This window comes from Ursus arctos, unplaced genomic scaffold (genome assembly GCF_023065955.2).
Source record: "Ursus arctos isolate Adak ecotype North America unplaced genomic scaffold, UrsArc2.0 scaffold_6, whole genome shotgun sequence".
In the NCBI taxonomy this organism is placed as follows: Eukaryota; Metazoa; Chordata; class Mammalia; order Carnivora; family Ursidae; genus Ursus; species Ursus arctos.
In genome coordinates, this window is record NW_026623078.1 from 50,487,818 (window position 1) to 50,512,032 (window position 24,215).

At 41.8% G+C, this 24,215-nt stretch overlaps 1 protein-coding gene across 3 annotated transcripts; it reads left to right on the plus strand.

Moving 5' to 3' along the window:
- The first annotated feature begins 2,246 nt into the window (after positions 1-2,246).
- On the plus strand, positions 2,247-20,283 carry OSR2 (odd-skipped related transciption factor 2). Of its 3 annotated transcripts, XM_048212590.2 has the most exons (6): positions 2,247-2,628; positions 6,686-7,453; positions 8,514-8,613; positions 17,879-17,947; positions 19,133-19,231; positions 19,460-20,283. In XM_048212590.2, exons 2-6 carry the CDS (start codon positions 6,798-6,800, stop codon positions 19,613-19,615), a joined length of 1,080 nt encoding a protein of 359 aa, XP_048068547.1. In that variant the 5' UTR covers positions 2,247-2,628; positions 6,686-6,797; the 3' UTR covers positions 19,616-20,283. The 3 variants fall into 3 exon arrangements, with proteins under 3 accessions (XP_048068547.1, XP_026351444.1, XP_026351443.1); XM_026495659.4 differs by lacking the exons at positions 17,879-17,947; positions 19,133-19,231; positions 19,460-20,283 and adding an exon at positions 9,385-9,967; XM_026495658.4 differs by lacking the exons at positions 17,879-17,947; positions 19,133-19,231; positions 19,460-20,283 and adding an exon at positions 9,467-9,967.
- The last annotated feature ends 3,932 nt before the right edge of the window (positions 20,284-24,215 follow it).

A 24,215-nucleotide genomic window follows, 5' to 3' on the forward strand; every position in this document is an offset into this window, starting at 1 on the left:
GAAACGCAAGGGCCCGCCCGGGGTGGGCGCGGAGGCGGCCCGGGAGAGCCCTGTGTGCAGTGCCGCGTGGCTCTCAGCCTCGGGCTCGCTCTCGGCCTGAGGCGCGCACCTGCCCGCAGCGGCGGTGGGGCCTGGAGTGTGAAGAGGCACTGCCCGCCGCTCGGCTTCCCCAAAGCCCGGAACTCGTCGACTCTTTCCTACCTTTCAAGCAACAGCAGCCCTCGGGCCGTCGTAGCCCAGACTCCATTGTGGAATTTCGGAAGCTGGGGTGGGCGAGGTAAACACGTTTATGAAAAAACCTGGGCTCAGGAGGTTTGCGGAAAGAGGGCGCAGCTCGTGGGTGGTTGGAAATTCTGTCCGGCCCGCAGGAAAAGCAGGCGGTTCCTCGCACACACATATACAGGGTGGGAAGGTGTGAAGCCTGCCGCTGGGGAGTTGCCTCCACTTTAGAAGAGGAAATACGAAGCGTAGGAACACTCTTCAGGTCACCACCCCGGGAGTGTGTGTCCTGGGGGTCTGAAAGAAGAGAAAGTTCCCTCCAAATTTTCCAAATTGAGAAAAGCTGCGGAAGGAATGAGGTGGTTAGAGAGAGGGGACCACAGGCATCCCGGTAGTTGGAGCTTAGGACTGAGCGCTGAAATGAAAGCACCCCTATAGAACCCACTAGGGAAAACGTGTTTTTTAAAAACCCCTGAACTCTTAGGCATTCTGCTACTTCCACAGTTTCTCAAATCTACCTTAAGCAGTTAAATACGGAAGGATATTAAACACCGGGGTCTCCACTCCAAGCTCACTTTTTAACCTTCGAGAATTTAAATTGGAAAGAAAGGAAAAGAGGATCTACTATCCCTGGACTACATATTACCAAAGGAACGAAAAATTTCATCCATCTGGGCATAAGTAAAATAGAAGGAATTGTATCTTAATAAAATAATATCTCGTAGCTTCTGCCTGGCTCACCAATCTCTGGTTAACCTTTCGACAAGTTTAGTCTTCTGCTTGTATTTATCCACTACCCAGCACGATGACATTATTTTAATTGTCCTTTGGGGTGGCACATCCAAAACCATCTTTTGACGGAACACTTTTGAATTGTACAGCATTTTGGCTGGAAGATTTGCGCCCCTCAAAGCGCGAACTTGCCAGGGGCTAACGCAAATCCCTTCTGGTGACTCGTCTGGGACGAAAGGAGTTTTGCTCAGTGTTGTTCACGCAGATCTCTTCTGGAAATGAGTGTGTCACTCCCTTTCTGTCACTCGATCACACTACTTACAGCATAGCTGAAGTGCGTTCTGCCATTAGATGCACACAGGACCAAACCTTTAGAAGAACCTGAAAAATTTATCACTACACCAAATTCGATTAAGTTTCCTGGAGACTGAACAATGAGTTGTGATTTTTTTTTTTTTTTTTGGTCTGGGAGTGAATATGTACATGTTTTGAGAAGCCACAATAGTATTTTCCTAAGAATTTTAAATGATTGTTCTTCACCCATTCCAGATGGAGTCTTTATTGTTTGCCAATGGGTTGCATATGCCCACCCTTTAAACAAGTTGGTTTATTGCTTATAAAATGTACCTTGGCTGATTAAACCTTAAATATTGGAAGAAATTTCTTCTAGGACATTCCACATATGTCTTTGCAGTAATTGCGGAATTAGTCAATTGTCACCTCTAAAAACAAACTTCGTTTTGAAAACAGCAAGCAAAAGCAGACTACAGAAACAGTCATAATTGACAAAAAGTTTGTACAAAGCTGTATTTAAAATTGAGGAAAATGTGATATATATTGGAGAATACAGTCTAGAACTGATTGATTTTACTCTATGAAGAAGATGGTTAAATTAAACGTGTTAAGATGTGGAAATTAATCTGACGAGATCGCCAAGTAAAACTACAAAATGCCGTTTGTGTTTCTCTGAAGGGTCTTCAGGAAGCAGAGAACCAGCTGTTGAGTTTCTAACAGTATAAGGAAAAGTGGCACCGAGAAGGAAAGGGGGTGGGCTTTGCTTATGTGTGAGTTTTGAACTGAGTCACCTTCGGCTCATCTCTGTAACAGGGAAACCTCGAGCAAACCTGTGCCTTTAAGACTCAGTTGCTATCCAAACACAAGTAAACAGAGTGGACCATTAGCGGGCGCCGGGCGCGGAGGCGGAGCCAGGCTCCGTGGGCCCCGCGCTGCAGCGGGACGCCCGCCCGAAGGGGAGGCGGGGCTGCTACTAAAGCCCGGGACTCCTGGCCGCGAGCAGCCTGGGGAGGGACGCGGGCGGGGACAGAGCTCGAAGCGCTCGCTGCTGGAGGGTGATGGCCCTGCGAGACTGCAGGCTCCGACCTTACCCGGAGTCGGCGGCGAGAGGCTTGCGGAGGCGCGGGGTTCCGGGCGAGCGCTGAGCGCCGGCTCTACCAACCCCCGGGCTTTACAAACTCCACGTCCACAGACCTGGACGAAGGCGAGGATCCGCTCTCGTTTTTGCTGCTCGTCGTCCTCTAGATCATGTCCGCGGCTCCCGGGATTCCGCTCGGAAAAAGAAGTTTGCCCCGCGTGGACCCAATGACCTTTCCGAGCTCTGCGCCTCACCACCTGGGCCGGGTCTGAGCGGCTCTGCCCAGGCGGACCTTTCTGAGGGAGGTGAGTGCCCGCTCTGGGAAGGAGCTGCAGCCGCCTTAAGGAAGGAAGGGTATAGGGGGTGCAGGGGACACTCATATTCTCGGTCTGGCGTGCCGCACGTTCAGAAATTGTGAAAAGAAATCATATGGATGCAATCTTTGGGACATTGTGTTTCTCACTTTATCGGATCCCCGGCACTCCACTCCCAGCTAACACTTAAGGACACACACTTTTTGTGCTGTTTTTAGTTTTGTTTAGCGACATTTAATCTGAGCATTCAGCAAGCCTTCTTATAAAAGCTGATGAACGTACGCTGAGATAAAACCCCATAATCCCGTGGTGTTTCTGATGGTGCCGTAGTATTCCTGGTCCACCCGTCTCGGGGCAGCCGCGGCAGCGCTGCGCGAACGCGCCGGGACTCACACTGCCTGCCTAGCCAGCGCGTTTCAAGAGGGAAGTAATCGTGCAGTCCTAGGTAATTCTCCAACCTTATGCTGGCCTTTTGATTTCCCTCCCACCCTCCAGTCCTGGGGGGTGGGGGGTGGGCAGTGCAGAAGGCAAATTCCCTTGGGGTTTAAACGCTTAGATTCTCGCGTTAGAGCTACAGAGAAAGGAGTGGCGGTTGCAGGAAGGAGGGAAGAAAGGTGTTTGTGGAGGGAGCGCTGGATCCTTCTCCCTACCTGTTAGCAGAGAACAAAAGAGGTTTGGCGTTTCCCGAAGCGAAACGGCGCAGACAGCTACTTTCTCTGCTAAACAAACTGCAGTTCTGAGCAGAACAAGAAAATTACTCACGCAGGGGGAGCGAGGGAGCAGAGAGAAACAGAACCCAGCTTATGCGGAAGGCATCTTAATTTAATTAACTCCTTGGGAAGGCAGAGGCGCTGCGAAGGGGCAGGAACTTAGCAGCCGTTTTCCTCCGTTCACCTGATCCAGGCTGGCCATCATTATTACTTTTTAAATGATCTCCTTATATCTACTAAGACTTTCGCTCTGATTTATGTAAAATTTCACTGTGGCTTGGGCTGAAATTCAGCGAGTCTATGGATCCACCAGTCATTTCTCTCACACCAACACACAGGTTTTAGCAGATGACCCCTGACTGTATATTATTTTTAGATAACTCAGTGTAATAACAGCATTACCAAAGAGCAAGACGCTATCAAATTACCACGTACCTTCTTTTCTCCAATGTTTTGAAATCTTCACTGAACTGAAATTAGGTATGTACACTTTTTTACTTGTTGACAACTAGGGAACTAAATTTTACAAAACTTCTGTACATGCCTGGAAATCCCTGTGAAGAAGACTGATGAAAGAAAACTAGCCTCAGCTCCACCGAAATATTAATGTCTTTTAATTGGTTCTTTCCTTGTAAAATTAAAAGTAACTTACCAATGGTCCGAAAAGGGGTAGACGAGAAATGACAGTAAGGATGATGATCGCTATTATTGCCTGAAACTCAGTGTGGGAATTACATGCTCAACTTTAGACAAAACGAAAGTACTTTAGATCTCTACATTGACTTAAAATATCTTTTGATATATATTTCCAGCAACTCAGTGGGAGAGTGGAAATCTAAATTCCCTAATTATTTATGGCAAAGGTGTTTGGTGGATATTTAGGGTTGTTCTGTTTGTAAAAGGATGGAAGTCACCAATGGTTTGCTCTTCCTCTATGAAGAAACTATCTGTCCTGCAAATTAAAATGAAAACTTACTATGAAATACACGTTTGTGCCATTTTGGGGCTGAACTGGAATAGAGCTGCTAATTTTTGTGTTATAAACCATTTGAAGAAAAGGCAAGGAAGATGGCACTCAACTTTGTGCTGGCAGAATTAACACGTAGTGTTTAGGGCAGATTTCACTTTGTGCATGTGAAATGGAAATCACAACTGGTGATATTCCTTCAATTGACAACCTCTCCCTCCACCACCCCATAACAGTGGTAGGAGCTGTACTTTGCCTCCTGTATTTATTTCTAAGAAATCTAGTCTGGGAATACACTCAAATAATAATTTCAGTTTCCTCTCTATGGGGGAGATCACTTTTTAACATAGGGGGAAGATAATATTTTGAATCTCTGGAAAATCCTCATTACACAAAAAGAAGGAAATAAAAGTGTAACTTACTATTTTTAATGGAAGAGGAAATAATCAGATAGATTATCAGGGATATTAGTACCTTTTTTTCTGCCTTTCTAGGAGTGCTTGAGGGTTGCCACTGAACAAAAATGAATCGTGATTTGTGGTGGGAAAGTTTATTACTAATGGGGGTTTACAGTTTCGGTTGAATGGTCTGACTAAGACCCTTTGACTCTTACACACCTCTCATTAACTCCCAGTCTGAACTGCCAGACCAAATACTACCAAGCAGAGGCAGTGCATTAATAAATCCCTGTCTCTGAGCATTCCAGACAGAAGAGGAGGGAGAGAAGGTGTGGGCCTCACTGAGGCGACCATATTCTGCCTTGTCAGAGCGCTGTGTCATTAGCGCGGTCCCCCAAGTCTGCCCTCGGAGCCCCGGGCAACACTTCACAGCACACCAGAGAAGATTCAGGCGTGTAAAAGGGTGGGTGATGAGGGGAAGGCTGGACAAACCTTCCCACCTTCCTGCTGGGTTCAAAAGCCAGACTTAAAGGTTGTTGGCTCTGACCGGCCCCCCTGCCCCTCTCCAGGGAAGCACTTAGCTGGGAGTCCCGCACCTGGGGAGCTGCGCTCAGAGGCAAGGCCCAGGTCCGCGGAGCAGGCAGAACCGAGGCTAAAAGGCAGCTGGAAGTGGGAAAAGGTGGGCCCGCCCTGAATGCAGATGAGGTGTCCTGGGGAACCTGGGTCTGGAATCAGACCTCTCTATTGCTGTTTGGGGCGCAGAGAGATGCGAGTGCTTGCACCCTGCTTAGGCCCAGGCCGCACACGTCTCCCAGCAGATAACGAGCTTCTTCCAGGCCGGCAAAGCCGCGCTGTACCCGGCCCGCTGTGGCTCCCCGGCTACCCCTTCCCTATCCCTCCCCCAAGGAGCCCACTCTCCTCTTCCCTCCTCTCTGCTCTTCTCCCGAGGCCTCCCCGGTGTAGGAGCGGCTCCTGATGCCAGGCCGGGAAGCCGCTCCGGCCTCCCGAGAGCTTGGCGCTCGGTCTGGGAGAAGGGGTTCCGGCCTCAGGGAGGTTCTCCGCCCACCCAGCCCTATCCCACACCACCGCACCGCACCCCCCGGGGAGCCTGAACCATCTGGAAGGGATCTTGGTGGGGGGTGGGAGGGGACGGCCCCTGGGAAGGAGGAGGGGGCGATTCCAGGCTGAACCCGGCCCCCGAGGTGTCACTTTTCTTTCCTGCGGCCCGTCACCGCTGATAAATGGGACTGAGGCAGAGGAAGGAAAAAGAAAACCTCCGAGGTCAGCGCGGGGCGAGACTGGCCCCTCCGAGGGCCCGAGGGCCCTGGAGCGCGAAGCGCACCCCGGCTGCGCTCCCGCACCGGGCGGCGTGGCCGGGGTAAGCGCGGGAAAGGCAACCGCGGGGCGGGGCGGCCGGCGGGGGGCGCCGCGCGAGCTGCAGCCGCTCGGCGGTTCGGACGGGCCCTCCGCGTCGTTCCCCGGGGAGCTCGGATGGGCCTCGGCGACAGAGACTCGGCTCTAGGCCTGCGGGTGCCGGCATCTCGGGACTTGGTGTTTGCCCGAGCTTCGCGGCACAGGGTGGGGTGGGTGGGCTGAAGTCGGCGCTGCCTCTGCTGAAGCACTGCCCCCCTCACACACACACCGCCCGCCTTTCTTTCTCCCGGCTCTTCCGTTCCTTGCGTGCCCGCAGTCCGACCTTTCTGTGGGCGCCCACAGAAGGGGCGCGGGGCGCCCCGCTCGCCAGAAGGCCACTTCCTGCCCCGCCTGACACCCTGGCCCCGGAGCCGAGCTCGGTGCGGACTCGCCTGGCAGGCGCGGTGCGGTTCCCTCACCACTCCTTTTGAGGGCCCTGGAGGAGAGTGGGGAGGAGGACTTTGAAGGAAGGTGTGGTAACCCTCGCTGGCGCCAAACGGCAGGCCGAGCCGGCTTAGATAATAGTCACGACTCTCCCTCTCTCCCTCTGCCATTTTTAGGGTTTCTCTGCGTGCCGTTGTCTCTCTGGGTTTTCACCGGAGCCCCACGCCCACCTGCCTCTGAGTCCTGGAAGAAAGGGGCGGTACCCTCCGCCCCCCAGCACCCGGGAAAATGGGGAGCAAGGCCCTGCCGGCGCCCATCCCGCTCCACCCGTCGCTGCAGCTCACCAATTACTCCTTCCTGCAGGCGGTGAACACCTTCCCCGCCGCGGTGGACCACCTGCAGGGCCTGTACGGTCTCAGCGCCGTGCAGACCATGCACATGAACCACTGGACGCTGGGGTACCCCAACGTGCACGAGATCACCCGCTCCACCATCACCGAGATGGCGGCGGCGCAGGGCCTCGTGGACGCGCGATTTCCTTTCCCGGCTCTGCCCTTTACCACCCACCTCTTCCACCCCAAGCAGGGAGCCATTGCCCACGTCCTCCCAGCCCTGCACAAGGACCGGCCCCGTTTTGACTTTGCCAACTTGGCGGTGGCCGCCACGCAAGAGGATCCCCCTAAAATGGGAGACCTGACCAAGCTGAGCCCGGGGCTGGGTAGCCCCATGTCGGGGCTCAGTAAATTGACTCCGGACAGAAAGCCCTCCCGAGGGAGGTTGCCCTCCAAAACGAAAAAAGAGTTTATCTGCAAGTTTTGCGGCAGACACTTTACCAAATCCTACAACTTGCTCATCCACGAGAGGACCCACACGGATGAGAGGCCGTACACGTGTGACATCTGCCACAAGGCCTTCCGGAGGCAAGACCATCTGCGGGATCACAGGTGAGGTGGGGAAAGAGGTAGGCCCGGGAAGGGATGGCGACTTAGTCCAGAGTACCCAGTCCTGAGAGACATTCCAAGTGTCACTAAAATCCCCTCTGCGCTAGAATAGATCCCCAAAGGCCCTCCCTGGCCAGCTACAACTAACCCCCAACAATTACCTTTTTCCTCCGCCGTCTCCTGCTGCGTCCTTGTTTGGAATGCCGGAGGACCTTTCCTCATCCTTAGGCGGATGCAATCTGGTGGGTTGGCCTTGGTCCTCAGATCTGTTTCCAGTTTCCTCCCGGTCGCCGTTGAGGGGTGGGGTGGGTAAAGCCGAGGGTCCCCGAAGACTTTCCCGTGGTGGATACTAGTACGGGCTGCCGTCAGACCATTTCTAGAATTGTCCTAGTGCGCCTCTACTGGGTTCCCTCCCTGCGCTACTCCCCACCCCCAGGTGCACCCCAGAGCCTGCCAAGGCGATCTTTCTTTTATTTTATTTATGGGGGTCTTGAGATCACTGAATTTAAAAACGGCTCCCCACAACCCCTTCACCACCTTAAACTCTGCATTCATAAACGAATGAAAAAATACTATAACGTAAGTGTTTTCATCGGGTAAAAACTTCCCAGGAGGGGGGTTGGGGTGTCTTCTCTCTGCACTCTACCTGCAATTCCACAGGGTTAGGACTTCAGTTGGGCTCCTCCGTAGCTGTTTAGGGATTCGCTAAAATCCATTCCCCTGAATTCGACCTTGCCTAACATCCTGATTTGGCCAGTTTAAGTACCACGGAAAGCCGTAGAGACCAGGAAGGACTCATTCGGCGGGATTTTAAGCTCCAGAATACGCCAGAGAGGGCGATCAAGTGTAGATAAAGCCAGAGTCCGGTGAATGTTTTGAAGAATCTGTTAGTTGAGGTTAACCATAAACAGAATTACACAGGGGGGAAAAACAATCTAAAAATATAAATAATGGGAATCCCGTTTCTTTTGTCCTTTCACGACTTCCTTTTGAGTAGCTGTCAAAAGAAACTCCTCACCATGGTGGTAAAACCATTTCAATGAAACCTTATATTGATTTACAGGTATATCCATTCCAAAGAAAAACCTTTCAAATGTCAGGAATGTGGGAAAGGATTTTGTCAGTCTAGAACTCTAGCGGTTCACAAAACTTTACATATGCAGGTAAGTTTGTTTTCTTGTTTAAAGACAATGGCTGGTTTCGTTTTATCATTTTTGCTCCTTACAAAGGTGTTCAGTGGCCGGCTCTTTCTCTTAAAAGGCTCTGTCTAGATTTAGTTTTCTAGGTGGGGAAAACAGCACTCAACTTTTTTATACCAAAAAAAAAAAATTAATGTTCCTTAACACAAAACATTATTATATTTTTCTTAAAGAAAAGACCATTCTCTGTATTCTAAATCCTAATTTTAGAATTATTATTTTTCCCCCATCTGATCTGCCCTGCATTTAAAGCTTTCGTGTTTGGGAGGAAATAAAGGTAATTTTGATAATGGAGGCATGGCGAAATCCCATATGCTCTCTCTCCCAAAGGCCTCATAATTTGTAGTTTTCTGAACATTGAGGAATAGTTTAATTTTCCAGCAAAGAAGAGCCTTATTGCCTGGGAGAATGTCGTTCCTTAAGAGAGGATTAGAGTTTTTCCTTCCTCCTTTTCCTGCCTGTGACACGGTGATGAAATGTAAAGAGCTGGAAATCACAAAGCCCACCGCGGTGGCCACCGGCAGTTATCAGTGTAATCGGGGCCCCTCTGTGTGCCTGCGCGTGTGTTTTCTTGATTGGAGGATTAGGAGCCAGATTTGTTCCTGCAAGTCCCCTCTTTTGTTGTCGTGCGTGTGTTATGTTAACGGCTTGTGATACCGATAAGACAGAAACTATTGAGAAGGGTGCGGTGGTGGTGTGAAGGATTAATCCTTTGCTTGCTTCACATCTGAACAGGAATCTCCACACAAATGTCCCACATGTGGAAGAACCTTTAATCAGAGAAGTAATCTGAAAACTCACCTTCTCACCCATACAGACATCAAGCCCTACAGCTGCGAGCAGTGCGGCAAAGTGTTCAGGCGAAACTGTGATCTGCGGCGGCACAGCCTGACTCACACCCCGCGGCAGGACTTCTAGAGAAGCCCAGGATGTGTCCCATGCCGCCGCTGCTCCCCTCCCCAGACACCTCTCCACGCCTCCCACCCAGGGGTCGCACCCCCAACCCCTTACTGACCCCAGCTCTTCCCTTGCTGCAGCTGCACCTGCAGCTCCAGGGAGTTAACTCTTCTGCTCGAGGACTGAGAACTGTAGAAAGCCACACAAGTACATCCCTTCACAAAGAGCATATGCTAGTTTCTTGTAGATATTCACAGCTCATTTTAGAGCTCTGTACATAATGTCGTGGGTCTTTGTTTTGCTGTTTTGTTTTGTTTGTTTTTGTATCTTGTTGGATGCACCTAGATATGGAAAATGGAAGCCAAATTTATCTTTAAAGAGTGTATTTTCAAAATAAAACTTCTTCTTGTTTGTTTCAACACTTCTGGAAAAGTGTCTTGCTATTTAACTTCTGTGTTTTCTCTGGGTTCTGGAAGAGTAGGATGCCTCTAAAATACTCAATATCGAGGGTGTTCTTTATCCCTGCATTTTAAAAATAAGACTTCTCATGATTCTCTTACTGAAGCGTCAGCTCTTCCCTTTCTGTATTGTGGCATTTTGGAATTGGACAATTTGGAATTGGAATTTTTGTTTTTTGGAAGATATTAAAATTGATACCATTAAGGTTTTATCCCCTTTTGTTTATTCTATTTCCTTGTGTATTATTCCTTCAGATAAAAGCAATATAATGATCATTATTAATAGCATGCAACTCCATGACTGCCCTCCCTGAAAGCACAAGGTGAGAAAAGTCCTTGACCTAATGTCAGAGTTTATGATGGACAACTTCTCTTACCATTAGACTTTGAACACTATGATTTAGCACTACAGACAGAGACTTTATCCTGGTTTCAGGAGAGAAGCCTAATCATCCTCCTAGAAGAGTGCAGGAAGGTGCAACCTTCAGAAGACAGCAGACAAGAGGAAAAACGAGAAGCTACTTAGCCGTGAATATATTTCTATCCTAGGGTGGAGATGCTTTCTTCTAGAAAATTCAGCTTTCTTTGCAAAGCAAACTGAGTCAGGTCGCTTGCAAAGTTTCCATCACTGGTTGGCCTTTTGTCCCTGGGAAAATGCCAGAAGTATAGGTACTCTGTATGGAGCTCATGGCAAGTATATAATAATCTTCTGAGGCATTTCAACCTTTTCCAGATGGTTCCTGGGGAATGTGACACTAATATCATGACAGACCACCTGTATAGGATCTAGGTGGAAGGTTTTGGATACAGATAAACTGTAGTACTAGGCGGAGGCTGGAAGGGAAATAACTGGATTTAAGGAGGGAACATCAGAGGAACCCATGGCCCCTAACCAAGGAGGTACTCACAGGCTTTAATACTGAACAAAAGGCTGAATTAGGTACTCTCAGATTTTTTTCATTTTTGTATTTGTGTTGGATGGCAGGTCTCATCTTTAGGGTGATACCAGGGAACACATCCTATGTTTGTACTTTAGAATTCTCCTTAACGGTGCATAGGGATTTAAGGACTAGATTCCAAATTTTTCACCAGTGCCTTGTTCAATACAACTTACAAAGAGGTTTCAAAGAGTGTTCCAGATTCAATGCTTACTCTGTTCTCAGGGGAGCTGGCTGGAAGTCACTTCTGCTTCTCATGAGAGATGAATTCTCTCCAACAAAGTGTCCACTCACCAAGCCTGTGTGTCTAATGCTCACACAAATGCATTTCCCAACATGGGATGGGCCCAAGCCTTCACTGAGGAGAGGGGGCAGGGATGAAGTGTGAGGGTGCATGTGTGTGTGGCATTTAGAAGACTGAAATTCTTGTTTGTTTTCTTGTGTTTGTACAGAATTAACTCAGTGACCTCCCTACCTCTACTCTCTTAAGATCCTGCCCACCTTGGCACAGAAGATTTGAATACTTTAGGGCAGGGTTACACATTGACTGTCCCTAGAGCTCCCCTAATCCTGCAGGCATTTTCCATGTAGTCAGTCTCGCTTCCCCACCCACCCCAACTGACTACAAACAGCAGAGTTCCATTGCACAGAGTTCAGTCCAATTATCAAAAAACGACCCTTGCTCGCTATCAAGCTCAGGCATATCCTTGAAGTCCCTGTCACAAGGATGTTTAGATAGAAATAACCAGAATATGGTTCCTCTGCATTTATTTTAGTTGAAAAAATGGAAATCAGAAGAGAATGAGGAAAAAATAAAGTGGAGAAAGCCATTCCTCTTCTCGGATACACACTATTTCAAGTTAATATGAATTTATTTATACAGTCATTAACAAATACAAGTTTTGGAATCTTGACTACCTAGATAATTTAAAAATCAAGGGGTGCCTGGGTAGCTCAGTCAGTTAAGTGTCTGCCTTCAGCTCAGGTCAGGATCCCAGGGTCCTGGGATGGAGCCCCATTTGGGGCTCCCTGTTCAGCAGGGAATCTGCTTCTCCCTCTCCCTCTGTCCCTCCCCCCAATTTGTGGTCTCTCTCTTGCTCTCCCTCTCAAATAAATAAATAAAATCTTTTTAAAAATCTATAATAGGGCTTAATTTAATAGCTCCCTTCGATCTGCACTCTTAAAGCCAACATCCATCTAGACTTAGAATGTAATCTAGCCTCAAGAACACACTCTTTCCACACCTTGTGATCTCAGAGAAACTTTTGAACAGTGGGTTCCTGCCTCTTCAAATTCAGAGTTTTGTTTTCTTCTTCTTTAGAAGGTTCAAGTATGCAGGAAATGAATCTTATGTGAGAAAAATTTACAAGGTATCATAAGGAAAATGATATCTTGTAGCTTATGAAATTAATCTACTGAGGGTTTTTTTGTGGGTTGGTTTTTTTTTTTTTTTTTGGTTTGTTTTGTTTTTTGGCTTTTTTTTTGTTTTTTTTGTTTAGAGAAGAGTCATTATTTGACTTTTAGATTAGCCTGTGTTTTCCTTACACCCTCTACCACAGTCAGCTCATGAATCAATACCCCTGGCCAGAGACCAGGAATGGGAAATATCACGAGTCATAACCACAGTGCTGAAGAACTTCATGTACAGCAGTTAAATATGGAGCTGTGACTTTAATCTTATTTTGCAATCCGTGCGTGAGATTTTAAAAATAATATCTAAAATTTAATTATATTTTAATCAATTATTAATGTAAAATTATGAATGTGTGTTAGGTGCACTTATTGATGCTAATATGGAAATGTAGGTCATCATAGCACCAGTGCTTTATAATTGCAGTAATTAAAATTGTTATTTTGCAAAGGCACATCCTCTTTTACATGAGGAAGCTTTCCAAAGTTTAACTTTAAGACAACTAAATATTTAAGAAGCAAACAAATCTAAAATTTCAAAATATAAATAGGCCTAATTACTACTAGTGATGAAATCAGAAGCATATACTGGGAGTTTCTTCTACTGTTCATTTGTCAGATGTCAGCATAGACATTTGAACCTCTTCACTTAAATCATGTTCCATCAAGTACTCTTGCCCTAGTTGTGATTCTGGAGGGGCAGCCTACCCCTGAAGGCACTTAGGATATTAGGTCTTGAATACTGTCAACATGATAGACTATGCGCATTTGGGTTAAACAGAATAGAAAGTACAGCAAATTTTAATACAAGAAGGGTATTACCATGGCATAATGGGCTACCTCTCCTATTTGCAAAGTAATTTTAATATAATAATAATAATAATGATAAAAGACAAAAGTTGATGAAACCATATCACACATTGCAAACAGGAATAATGTTTGTATTTTGGAGGATTATTTGTGTTCACCTTTATTAGTGTATTATATTGAGGCTGTATTTCCCAATTTTCCCTTCGGAAATGTAACTTTCTGCTGATAACCACTTCTGCTGACAGCAATGAGCAATAAAGGGAGTGGAGATTCAGAATGATTCAGCTTTGATGACCTAAGATACTTCAAGTTCATTCCTGTTTCTTTATTGCTTGTCCCCCCCAACACAAATTACATTATCATCTAAGCTATATAACTTTTTCTTTATAACTATCCAAGGCAAAAAATGATAGTGAAAAACTATAAGTAACACAAATAGCCTACAATAGGAAATTGCTGAATCAATTATAATGCTGTATCTGTTATGTATAGCATTATACTACATATATACTAGGTGTACACTCTACTAGTAGGTATAGTTTTCTACTGCAAACAGAAAAGCTGACTAAAAGGGGCTTACACAATAGGGGATTTATTTTCTGACATAACAAGAAGTCTCAAGGAAGGGTCCCGAGATGTATAATTAACTGGAGTGACAACATCATCCAGAGCGCAGTTCTTCTGACTTTTTTCTTCTCCCGTAGTTGCAACAACTCCAACCACCAGTTCTAGTGCTTCCTTCTCACACACATTTCATAGGCAGAAAAAGGATTTATCTGTTCCTTGTATCACTTTTTCAGAATTAAGGATCTTGAATAAATCCAACCCGTAGGGGCGCCTGGGTGGCTCAGTGGGTTAAGCATCTGCCTTCCGCTCAGGTCATGATCTGGGAAACTAAGCCCCTTTCAGCTCCCACTCAGCGTGGGGGTGGGGGGGTGGGGGGTCTGGTTCTTCCTCTCCCTCTGCCCCTCCTCCTTGCTCATTCTCTCTCTCTCTCTCTCAAAATAAATAAATAAAATATTTTTTAAAAATCCAACCTGTAGACTTGTCCTCATATCTTACTGGTCAAAATTAGGTCAACCTGCTCCTTCCTCAGCCAATCACTAAGGACAATAGAATTATACCATGATTGCCTTAGACTAAATAAAGCTCATCATCTTTTTTTTTAATAATTTTTATTTTGTTATATTAGTCACCATACAGTACATCCCCAGTTTTTGATGCAATGTTTCATGATTCATTATTTGCGTATAATACCCAGTGCTCATGCAATACGTGCCCTCCTTAATACCCATCACCGGCCTATCCCAGTCCCCCACCCCCCTCCCCTCTGAAGCCCTCAGTCTGTTTCCCAGAGTCCACAATCTCTCATGATTCATTCCCCTTTCTGTTTACCCCCCTTCATTCTTCCTTTCCTTCTCCTACCGATCTTCCTATTTCTTATAAAACTCATCTTCTAAGCACCGAAATGGAGCCAGCCTGCCCTGAAGGCCTTGACGGCCTGAAAAAAACCTGAGTTCTGTTAGCAAGGAAGAATGGAGAATTGAGTATTGCGAATATTAAGCAGATGTTAAAAATGAAGTTTCTGTTAATGATCTTATGTTAGGAGATGCTTATGTTATAACAGAAGGATATTTAGGGGCATATACAATATTATCCAAACTACATAAACAAAACCTTGAAAAAACTAAGCAGAAGTAAAGACTAGCAGAAAACACACCAAATTGTTAATAGTGGTTATTCATGAGTAACAAACCAAGGGTGTACTTTTCTTCTTTTCTTATTTTCAAATCTCCTACAATAAGCATGTGTTACTTTTATAAAGGAAAGGGTAATAAACATTATTTTTAAAATTCAAGATAAGTTCTTAGTTTCCTCAATATTTTTTTCATCTTGCTTTATTGCCTCTGAACAGCCTTTGCTTGTCTCTTTTCACACACACACACACACACACACGCACACGCGCGTATACCCTCTTGCTTCCTCTAAACCATTTCTTTAATTTAGTTACATCCTTACTTTCTAGGTCCTTTTCTTTCTTCCTTGATTTCTATTCAAATCTCTTTTTCCTGTTGTTTCTCTTCTCTTCTCTAGGTTGCTGTACTCCGGTTCTTTGTTTTCTTCCTTGTAAGAGCTTTAATAATTCTGGTTCAGCCTTCCTCCAGGTGTGATCATTAGAATTATCCAGGGTACTTATTTCTGGGCTCTCCCTAATCCAGTGGGGGACTTGGAATGCCTGGTGATAAAGACTCAGGACTCTGTATTTTAAACAAACACTTCAGGTAGTTCTTATGTGTAATGCAGACTGAGAACTTCTGCCTTAGCCTTTGACACCATCATTCTCTTTATCTTATCCATCCGGCATTTACTCTGTGCCTACCGTAATAAACATAAAACAGATTTCAATCCACTTTTCTTTACTTATTTACTCACTGTCCTTGAAGTGGTGAAATTTTCCTCTGCTTTGATTCTTATTACTCTTCCATGGTCTCTCTATGCACTTTTCTATTGTTGCTGTCTCCAAATTAGATTTTTCTTTTTTGCATTAATAGACATCTTTGGCTTTGATAGTTTATTTCTTTGTTCTTCTTTGTTCTCTTAATCCACTCACTAGTTTAAAGAGGCAGGAGAATAAAGTGAATGTAATAATCGATTAAGATGAGAACATCACTGAGAGATAAAAATGATTCTCTTTTCCATTTGTAGATTGAAATATTGTCACCAAATGACTTGTTACTTCAACTTCTGTTCAAAAAACATGAATTTGCTATGAGTAATGTATTTCCTAAAGTGTGTGTGTGCTGGTTTTAAGATCAGAGCTAAACAAAATAGTTTTTTAGATTATTTATATTATTAAACTACAATTTCAGAGCAGGTGGCCATTTTATGATGGAAAGAGCTATGACATGAAGTCAGAAGATGGATTTAATCTTTTAAGGCCTGAAATTTTTTATGGACAAAACATTTAACATCTTTGAGACTCAGTTTCTCATCTGTAATATGAGAGTTTTCACTACATAATAAGGTCTTCTCCAGCTTGTAAGATTTATGGTTCTCATTGAGATAAACATAAATGCATTGATAGATAAGTATTGTTCACTTCACAAAAGCTAGAAAAATACCAAGAATCATATCACTTCTCTCCCATAAAATGTTATTAATTCAGTAAAAATAAATGTAGGTTTACAAATTAATTTCTACTTCAAGCTGTCATATCATCTGTTTTTCTAAAACTTCTGAAATTTTAGAGGCACTTTGGATGACTGTTGATTAAAAGTAAAGTTTTTTAAATGAAAAGGAAATGTATTTATCATTTTCAATTTACAAAAACAATCATGCTTATTGTAAAAAAAATTCTAACAATATAAAAGTGTAAAAAGTAGAAGTCTCTTATTTCCTCACCCCCACTAATGACCCTCTTAGTTCCATTCCCCAGAGGGAATTTTTGGTATGTCTTTCTGGACATTTTGCTGTAGATATGGAAAGGTAAGGGTACATGTAAAAACATACACACACAAATAGGATTATAGTATAGTACTATTTTGCAACTTTCTCCCCCCCACACACACACTTAACAATAAAACAATATTTTGGGGTCTTTTTTTCCCATATCAGCATAAACAGATAATCTGCTAAGGTAAAGAAAAAAAGTCTAAAGACTTCTAAGCTTGAGAATTAATTCTTTTCATTAGAATTTAACATAAGAAATAGGAAAATCATTCTGTTACTGAAATTACTTACAAAATGCTATCCTTAACTGCCAAACCTTTAGTCCCGTATCTTCATGACAGCAGCTGAGAGAGTGCCTGAGGGTTTTGAAGATTCTTCAAGGTGTGTCATATTATGGTTCACATCAGTGCACACTGATACACCTCCCTGGCAAGAACTGAAAGATACAGTTCTTAAATCCCCTGGTGACCCATTATCCATGGATCATTGACAAGATAGAATGTAATAGCTCCTGTCTTTTTACCAAGGTAAACTTCCCAGTGAAACTGTACTGGTCTCGCCCTGTGCCCTTTATTTAAAGAAACAAAAAAAATTAGTCTAGGAAAAAGAAACTACATTAAATAGATAACACAAATGCTCTCATATTCTTTAATGTGATGTTTATTGAATGAGGAAATATCTATTGAAATATAGTAGCTATTTAATAGTAAAGCCTGAGACAGAAGTTTTTCCCACAACTTAGCGTTCCAAACAGATCATCTGAAATTCAAGGTTAAATGAATTGCACAAAATCCAGCCTTTGGAACATCAAGTTAAACTAATAGATGTTTCGCCTATTCAGACATGTAAACAATAGTTCAATTGGTACTATGGACCAAAATTTAACATCTCCCATTATTTTGCCACGGTCTAAAAAGTCAGTACTTCTCTATCCAAAAAATTGTTTTACTTATGAACTGGGCCATCGTCCTAAGCTTTCAGGGACCCAATCACAGACCTCTTCAATGTTTACCATGTGTCACCATGTCTTTGCAACATCATGTATTGACAATGCTGTGTTGTAAATACCATAACGTGATGACAGGACATGGCCATGTTTTTATGTGGTTCTGATCTAGATCCGTCTGAAAGTTCCTTATTTTATGTTAATCTTCTTGACTTCTATAAGGATTCTTCCCTATTTCTATCGGTTTAGAGTTACAAAAGGTTCGAGATAGAAATATGATGCTCTTGTCAACGTGATCAACACTTTATTTTCCTGCCCAGGTCAAAGAAAAAAGGAAAAGGAAAAGAAAAAAAAGCAATAACTTCACCAAAAAAGCAAGTTTCAGAATGGTAAGTATGTATCATTCATGTAAATTTTGAAGGCATGATCTATAGTTTATATAAATATAGTATAAGTATAAATTGTTCTTGGAAATAATACACATTAAATTCTGGAGAGTGGTTACCTTTGGGGAGAAAGACAAAAGAAATTAGGAAGGGGGACTTCAATTGTATTTATATGTTATTGTTTAAAGACATCTGAAGCAAATATTGAAATAGTTAAGGCTTGACAAAGCTGGGTGATATGTGTAGGGGTTTATTCTATTAATCTCTATACTTTTCTATATGCTTAGAAAATTTCATAATAAGCCTTTTTTTTTTCCAAAAAGAATCTGATTTTAGAGCTGAAAAGGACTTTAGGAACTATCTAATATTGATATTTAATGAGCAGCTACTCTGTTGTGCTAGAAATACACTGGTATACCAGAGAAACAGTTCTTTAAACCCTTAGAGCTTATGTTCTACTTGGAAAGAGGCTACATTTTTTAAAAATGTGAATACACGAAAACAGATATTGTTAAGGACCCCATTTGAAGATGAGACAATTGAGGTAAAGAAAAGTTAAGTGATTTTCCTGAGGTTCAAGCCAGTTCTAGAGTCTTGCCTTCCCAAATACTTTTGTTTCCCCCTGGTTTCTCCCTAACTTAATGTTATTCTAATTATTGATGGTGTTAGGCACAAACACATTGACAATAGCTCACACTTGTTTTGTAACCATCTCCAATTAAGATACAAGATAGAAGTTACAAATTTGTCAAATGCTAAAACTTAACTGAATAAGCCTTAAAATTATTTGAATATTTTTGATATGACATTAAATTTACACAATTTCTTATTAAGTAGGTCAGCATTATCTTCATTGCATGGGTGAAGAAAGAGATGAATGGGGGAGTAGTCAAGGAGTGAAGTAAATTGCCCAGGGCTCTATAGGAAATACAAGTGACAGGTTCTGGATCAGAATTCACAAGTCTGACTAATCTAATGCAAAATCTTGAGTACCTTCCTTTCTGATCTTTCAGATTACTGTGCCTCACTTCCACACATTCCTGTAAAGCCAACACGACTCTTTTGAAAATTGTAAGAAAGGAGCCCATAACATTAATATCTTGTCAGACAAATTGAGTATTTTTTCACCTCAAAGTTGCAAATTCATTGATAAAAAATGTTTAACATAAGCTTTTGTGTCCATCTAAGTGTGCAAGCCCTTCTCTCCAGATGGTCTCAAAGAATGTTCAGGGAAATCATTTCCCAGACTGCAACTATTCTACTCAGAGCTTTGAAGACAAATTTCAGGTGAGCTTTTATCCACTGTTGGCAAACAAAGAGAGCTGAAGGACAGAATGATTGTGGTGAGCTAACCTACCTAGATGGTGTTATGATATCTATTCTACTTATAAAATCCTAGCATTTATAAAATTTCTATTAAAGCAATTGTCTTCATTTCTATTAAAATAATTGTTTTAATATTATGATAGGCAAAAATGATTGTTGCAGCTTCTTTCTGCATTCATTTTTTTAAAGCTGTCACTTGAAGAAATGAAGTCCTTATGGGAAAATTACTCTGAGCAGAATTTAAATATTCAACATCAGAAGGTAGTATGGTCTAACACTATTCCAGCCCAGGAATCCATCAGCAGACTTTACCCCTGTGCACTACATGCTTCCCTACAAAGGTGATTACAGGTTTATGTTGTGAGTGCTTGATATTGACTGGTACAGGAACACTCCAGAATTACTTATTATCTTCATTTTCCAATGAATTCTTTCTTCCCTTGGCTGATGTGTGAAGCTAGGCTTCTAAGGACTTCTTCAGTGTCCTTATTAAGAACATCTGTAAAGAGCATCAGAATGAAGTGTTGAATTTCACCCATTTGGATTTCATTAAAGTGTCTATAGTTGTCAAGCATTTAGAAAGTCAAGACACTAAGAGTTTGGGGTTTGACCCAAAGGAAATTGGTCCTCATTTTAAGGCTAAACAGGAGGGATAACTGAGCCAAAGTTTTTAGGGAGTTGGGTTTTTTTCGTTTTTTTTCTTTTCTTTTCTTTTCTTTTCTTTTCTTTTTTTATCATTCCTTTCAAATACATGCCCCTAAAGAATGAACACTTAAACAGTCATCCTTTCTAATGGTAAGTTTTCTATCTTGCCAAAACAAAGTGTGGGTTTATTGCAGAGGTTCTTAACCCAGGGTTCATGGACTTCTAGTGGGCCCATAGGCAGACCTCAGAGAGTCCATAAACTTCATGATTGTAAGCAAAATTTCGTGTGCATATACACATCTTTTTTTTTTTTTTTTTCTGGAAAGAAAGCTGTAGCTTTCGTCAGACTTTCGGGAACATTTGTGATTCAAAAAAGGTTAAGAAATTTTGGTTATTTTTATATGTATTTAGGTATCTTAAAAATGTCAAAGTACCTGAACAAGCAGAATTTTAAATTTCTCTTTTTACTAAGATTTCATAGTGTACATAAATGTACATAACTTATAAATGCTAATAAGGTAAACTAACTTTTCAATATTAACAAATGAACAGAATTTTTGTAATTTGTGAAATCTCAATTATGATTAACTTGCCCATATACACTCTCTGATCTGATCAGGTTTAACAAAAGTAATCTGATTATTTGGAAAAAATAATATAAAAAGAGTAATTTGGTTGAAAAGTGAAAATACGTTGTATTGTCATTGTAATATCAAATTACAGAGTGGTAAAAAACAAGAGCTTGAAAATTTTCCACTACATTTAGTAGTAGTAGTAGTAGTAGTAGTAATAGTTGTTTAGTTAATTAATTATGCTCTAATTATAGTAAAGTGACATGAATTAATTTATATTGTGACTTAAATCCACTTTGAGTAAAAACAGCAACTTCATTTCGTAAAGAACATTAAGTGAAATAAATTCTGATGTGAAAAATCCCCTGGGGATTTTTAAGTTTTCTAACATTCAAAATGAATAGTAAATAATTGGATCATCATTACACTAATTCTAGCTACATTTATGCTTGGAACAGTTGGTAAAATTTAAGAGATCATATTTTAAGTTCAAATACAATACCACATTTCTTCTCTGCATGTGATTTTTAAGAGCATTACTTTAACTGGATCCTATAATTATATTTGTCTTTAAAAATAGATCATTTAGTATATGTTGAATGAGCAACCTTTTCTTAATGTGGTTTTTCTGGTGAATCATTCACTTCAGATTGGAATCAAAACACAGAATGCAGAAATACAGCATGAATCTGTGATTAATAGGGTATCTGCCATTTGTCTTTGTTTTATATCACAAGAATATATATAAGTTATTTTTCCCCTTGAGTTAAACTTTGGACACCAGTCTATTTTGATTTATCTTTGCTTCTTATGCAGAAAGCCTTCTTTGACCACCTTCTTAAATTACCTATCCTCTTAGACAATTCTTTAGCTTATTACATGTGAACCTGGCTTGTTTCCAAATTAACTTGGCTATGCTCTTAATCTTTCCTATCCTCTCTCAAAAGCCTGATCAGCCCTGTTGATATTCACCAAACCAAACTTACAGGCTTCACACTCCCGTGTCTCCTCTGTACTCCCCTGATATATATATATCCCTTGATATATATATATATATACATATATATATATATACATATATATATAACATATATAACGTACTCTGTTACATATATATGTAATATATGTATTATATCATCAGTGTTTCTTTCTTTTATTATTTTTCAGATGCCTTTATTCTCTCCTTAAACTTTGTCTTTCTAACTTTGCCTCAAAATGTTTTCTTCTTTTCAATCTATCTCATGAACATAAATTTAAATATTAATGAAATATGGACTCTTGAAGAGTTGCTTATTTGTTTTAAAGTTAAGACTTTTTTGGACGCCTGGCTGGCTCAGTTGGTGGAACATGCAACTCTTGATCTTGGGGTTGTTAAGTTTGAACCCCAGGTTGGGTGTAGAGATTACTTAAAAAATAAAATCTTAAGGGGCATCTGGGTGACTCAGTCGGTTAAGCTCAGTCGGCTAAATTTGATTTCAGTTTGGGTCGTGATCTCAGGCCCAGCCCTGCTTTCAGTCCCACGTAAGGCTCTGTGCTAGGCTTGGAGCCTGCTTAAGATTCTCTCTCTCCTCCTCCCTCTGCCCCTCCCCAGACTTTCTCTCTCTCTCTAAAAAATAAATAAAATAAAATAAAATAAAATAAAATAATATCTTACAAAATAAAATTAAGACTTTTCTTTAGCATCAAGTTTATCTCTTACTATTTATAAAAGGTTAAGAATACGTAAAGGTTATAGTATATGAATTATATCTCAATTAAGCCATTATTTAAAAAAACAGACAATAGTGAAGTGGAGAAAAAAATTAATAAAGTAAAGGAATTTACTTGAGAGTGTTTTGAAAGATATAAACTACAATATGGACCCTAGATATTTATTGTTATTATAATTACTATTACATACATAATCTAGCTTTACAAATTCTCTGAAGTCTTCCTATAAACTAATAATTTAAACTCCTTTGGTAGCTCACTGCCTTAGAACTATTTACCCATATACAAATTATGAGAAAGCTTATAGCACAGTGGCTGGCGTAAAATAGTTATTCAATATATGTTAAAAAACAAAAAACGTTAAAGTACAATTGATAAAGTCATATATTTAGTATAGGGTTTAAAAACTTGAAGAATTTAACCTATGCCTAAAGTAGTCAGGAATGAATTTAAAATTATAAAATATTGTTTTCTTTGATATTATCAATGATATATGCTGTGACAAAAGTAACAGGGCTGGAAAGCATCAGATTAAAATTCATTTTTTAGGCCTTTCTTAGAAGACTGTTATTAAAAGACTTAATAAGGCTGAAAATTAGCTTTTTGGAGTAATATAATTCCCAATCAGCTTTCTTCTCCTGATGGGGATTCCCACACCTCTAGTGACCAAAGAATATTTATTCCAACATGGTGCCTCCTTTTGGAAACAGAGAGCAACTTTTAAATTTTCTGTTAAAATATCCAACAGTGAATATGTATGAGTTCAAGAAATTTTAGTTGCTCAGGAGTTATGATGTTTTTTCTACATTTCAACCCCACCTCCCTCTCACATTCTCAGAACCAATGAAGAAGAAACATTACTTAACAAAGAAGATAAGAATCAGAGCTGATGGGACACTGGTTTTCTAGTCAAGACAGCCAGCCTATTTTCAAAGTTGTGCTCTTCATTATGCTTTAAGAATAGTAGTATCTCTGGATTGGAAGGAACTTTAGAAGTGTCTATGACCATCTTTCATACAGTATTAACTTGAGGAGCCCTCACCATTTTGTGAAGCCACAGGTTGCGTTGTTAGATAACTGAATGTTAGAAAAGTCTTAGGCTCAACCAAAACCCACCTAGCTGCTCCTTCCAGTGATGGATCCTAGGTCTGCTCTCTACTTTCTCTAAGCTGCAAACTTGGGAGAGGGGGAGGAGAGTTCTTCTTATATAAACATGAGATGTTTGAGTTGAACTTTGTAAAATGTTTAGAATTCTTAGGGAATGGTGTCACCATACCATCAGGTCTTTAGAAAAATACACTGCTTATTATTTCTTTCTTTTTCTTTTTCTTTTTTTTTTTAGCTTTTATTTATTTATTTGAGAGAGAGAGAGAGAGAGGACAAGAGTGGGGGGAGGGGCAGAGGGAGAGGGACAAGCAGACTCCCCGCTGAGCAGGGAGCCTGTCCACATGGGGCTCCATCCCAGAACCTGGAGATCATGACTTGAGCCAAAGGCAGACGCTTAACCGACTGAGCCACCCAGGCCTCCTGCTTATTATTTCTTTATTCAGATTCTACACCAGGGCTTTTTCATCTCTCTCATCCAAATATGCCAGCGAATTTAGCAAATTTTCAGTCTTCCTGGGAGATCTGCCAACAATTATCAATGAATCAATGTTAGCACACCTTGTAGGAGGAGGGAGAAGGAATTAGAAACTTCATAGGTTTATTTCCTCCTCTGGTGGTATGGTAGGAAGGAGGATTAACTGGTTAGAGCTGAAGCCTTATTGGGCTTTTAAATCCCTGGCCCAGATTAACTGAATGATCCCAGCACTGAGCACACAGGTTGTCAGGAATACTTGTATCACACTGATTTGCCTAATAACTAATCTGTTTGCAATCTCCTCCACATTTAATGAGGAGGTTTCATTGTCCTCCTCTTGCAAGTTTTAACATGCTATATACCTATGTTGATTCTAAAGGACCTGAATTGCATGCTAGTATTTCAAGGTGCCAAAGGCCACAGCTTCTTCATTAAA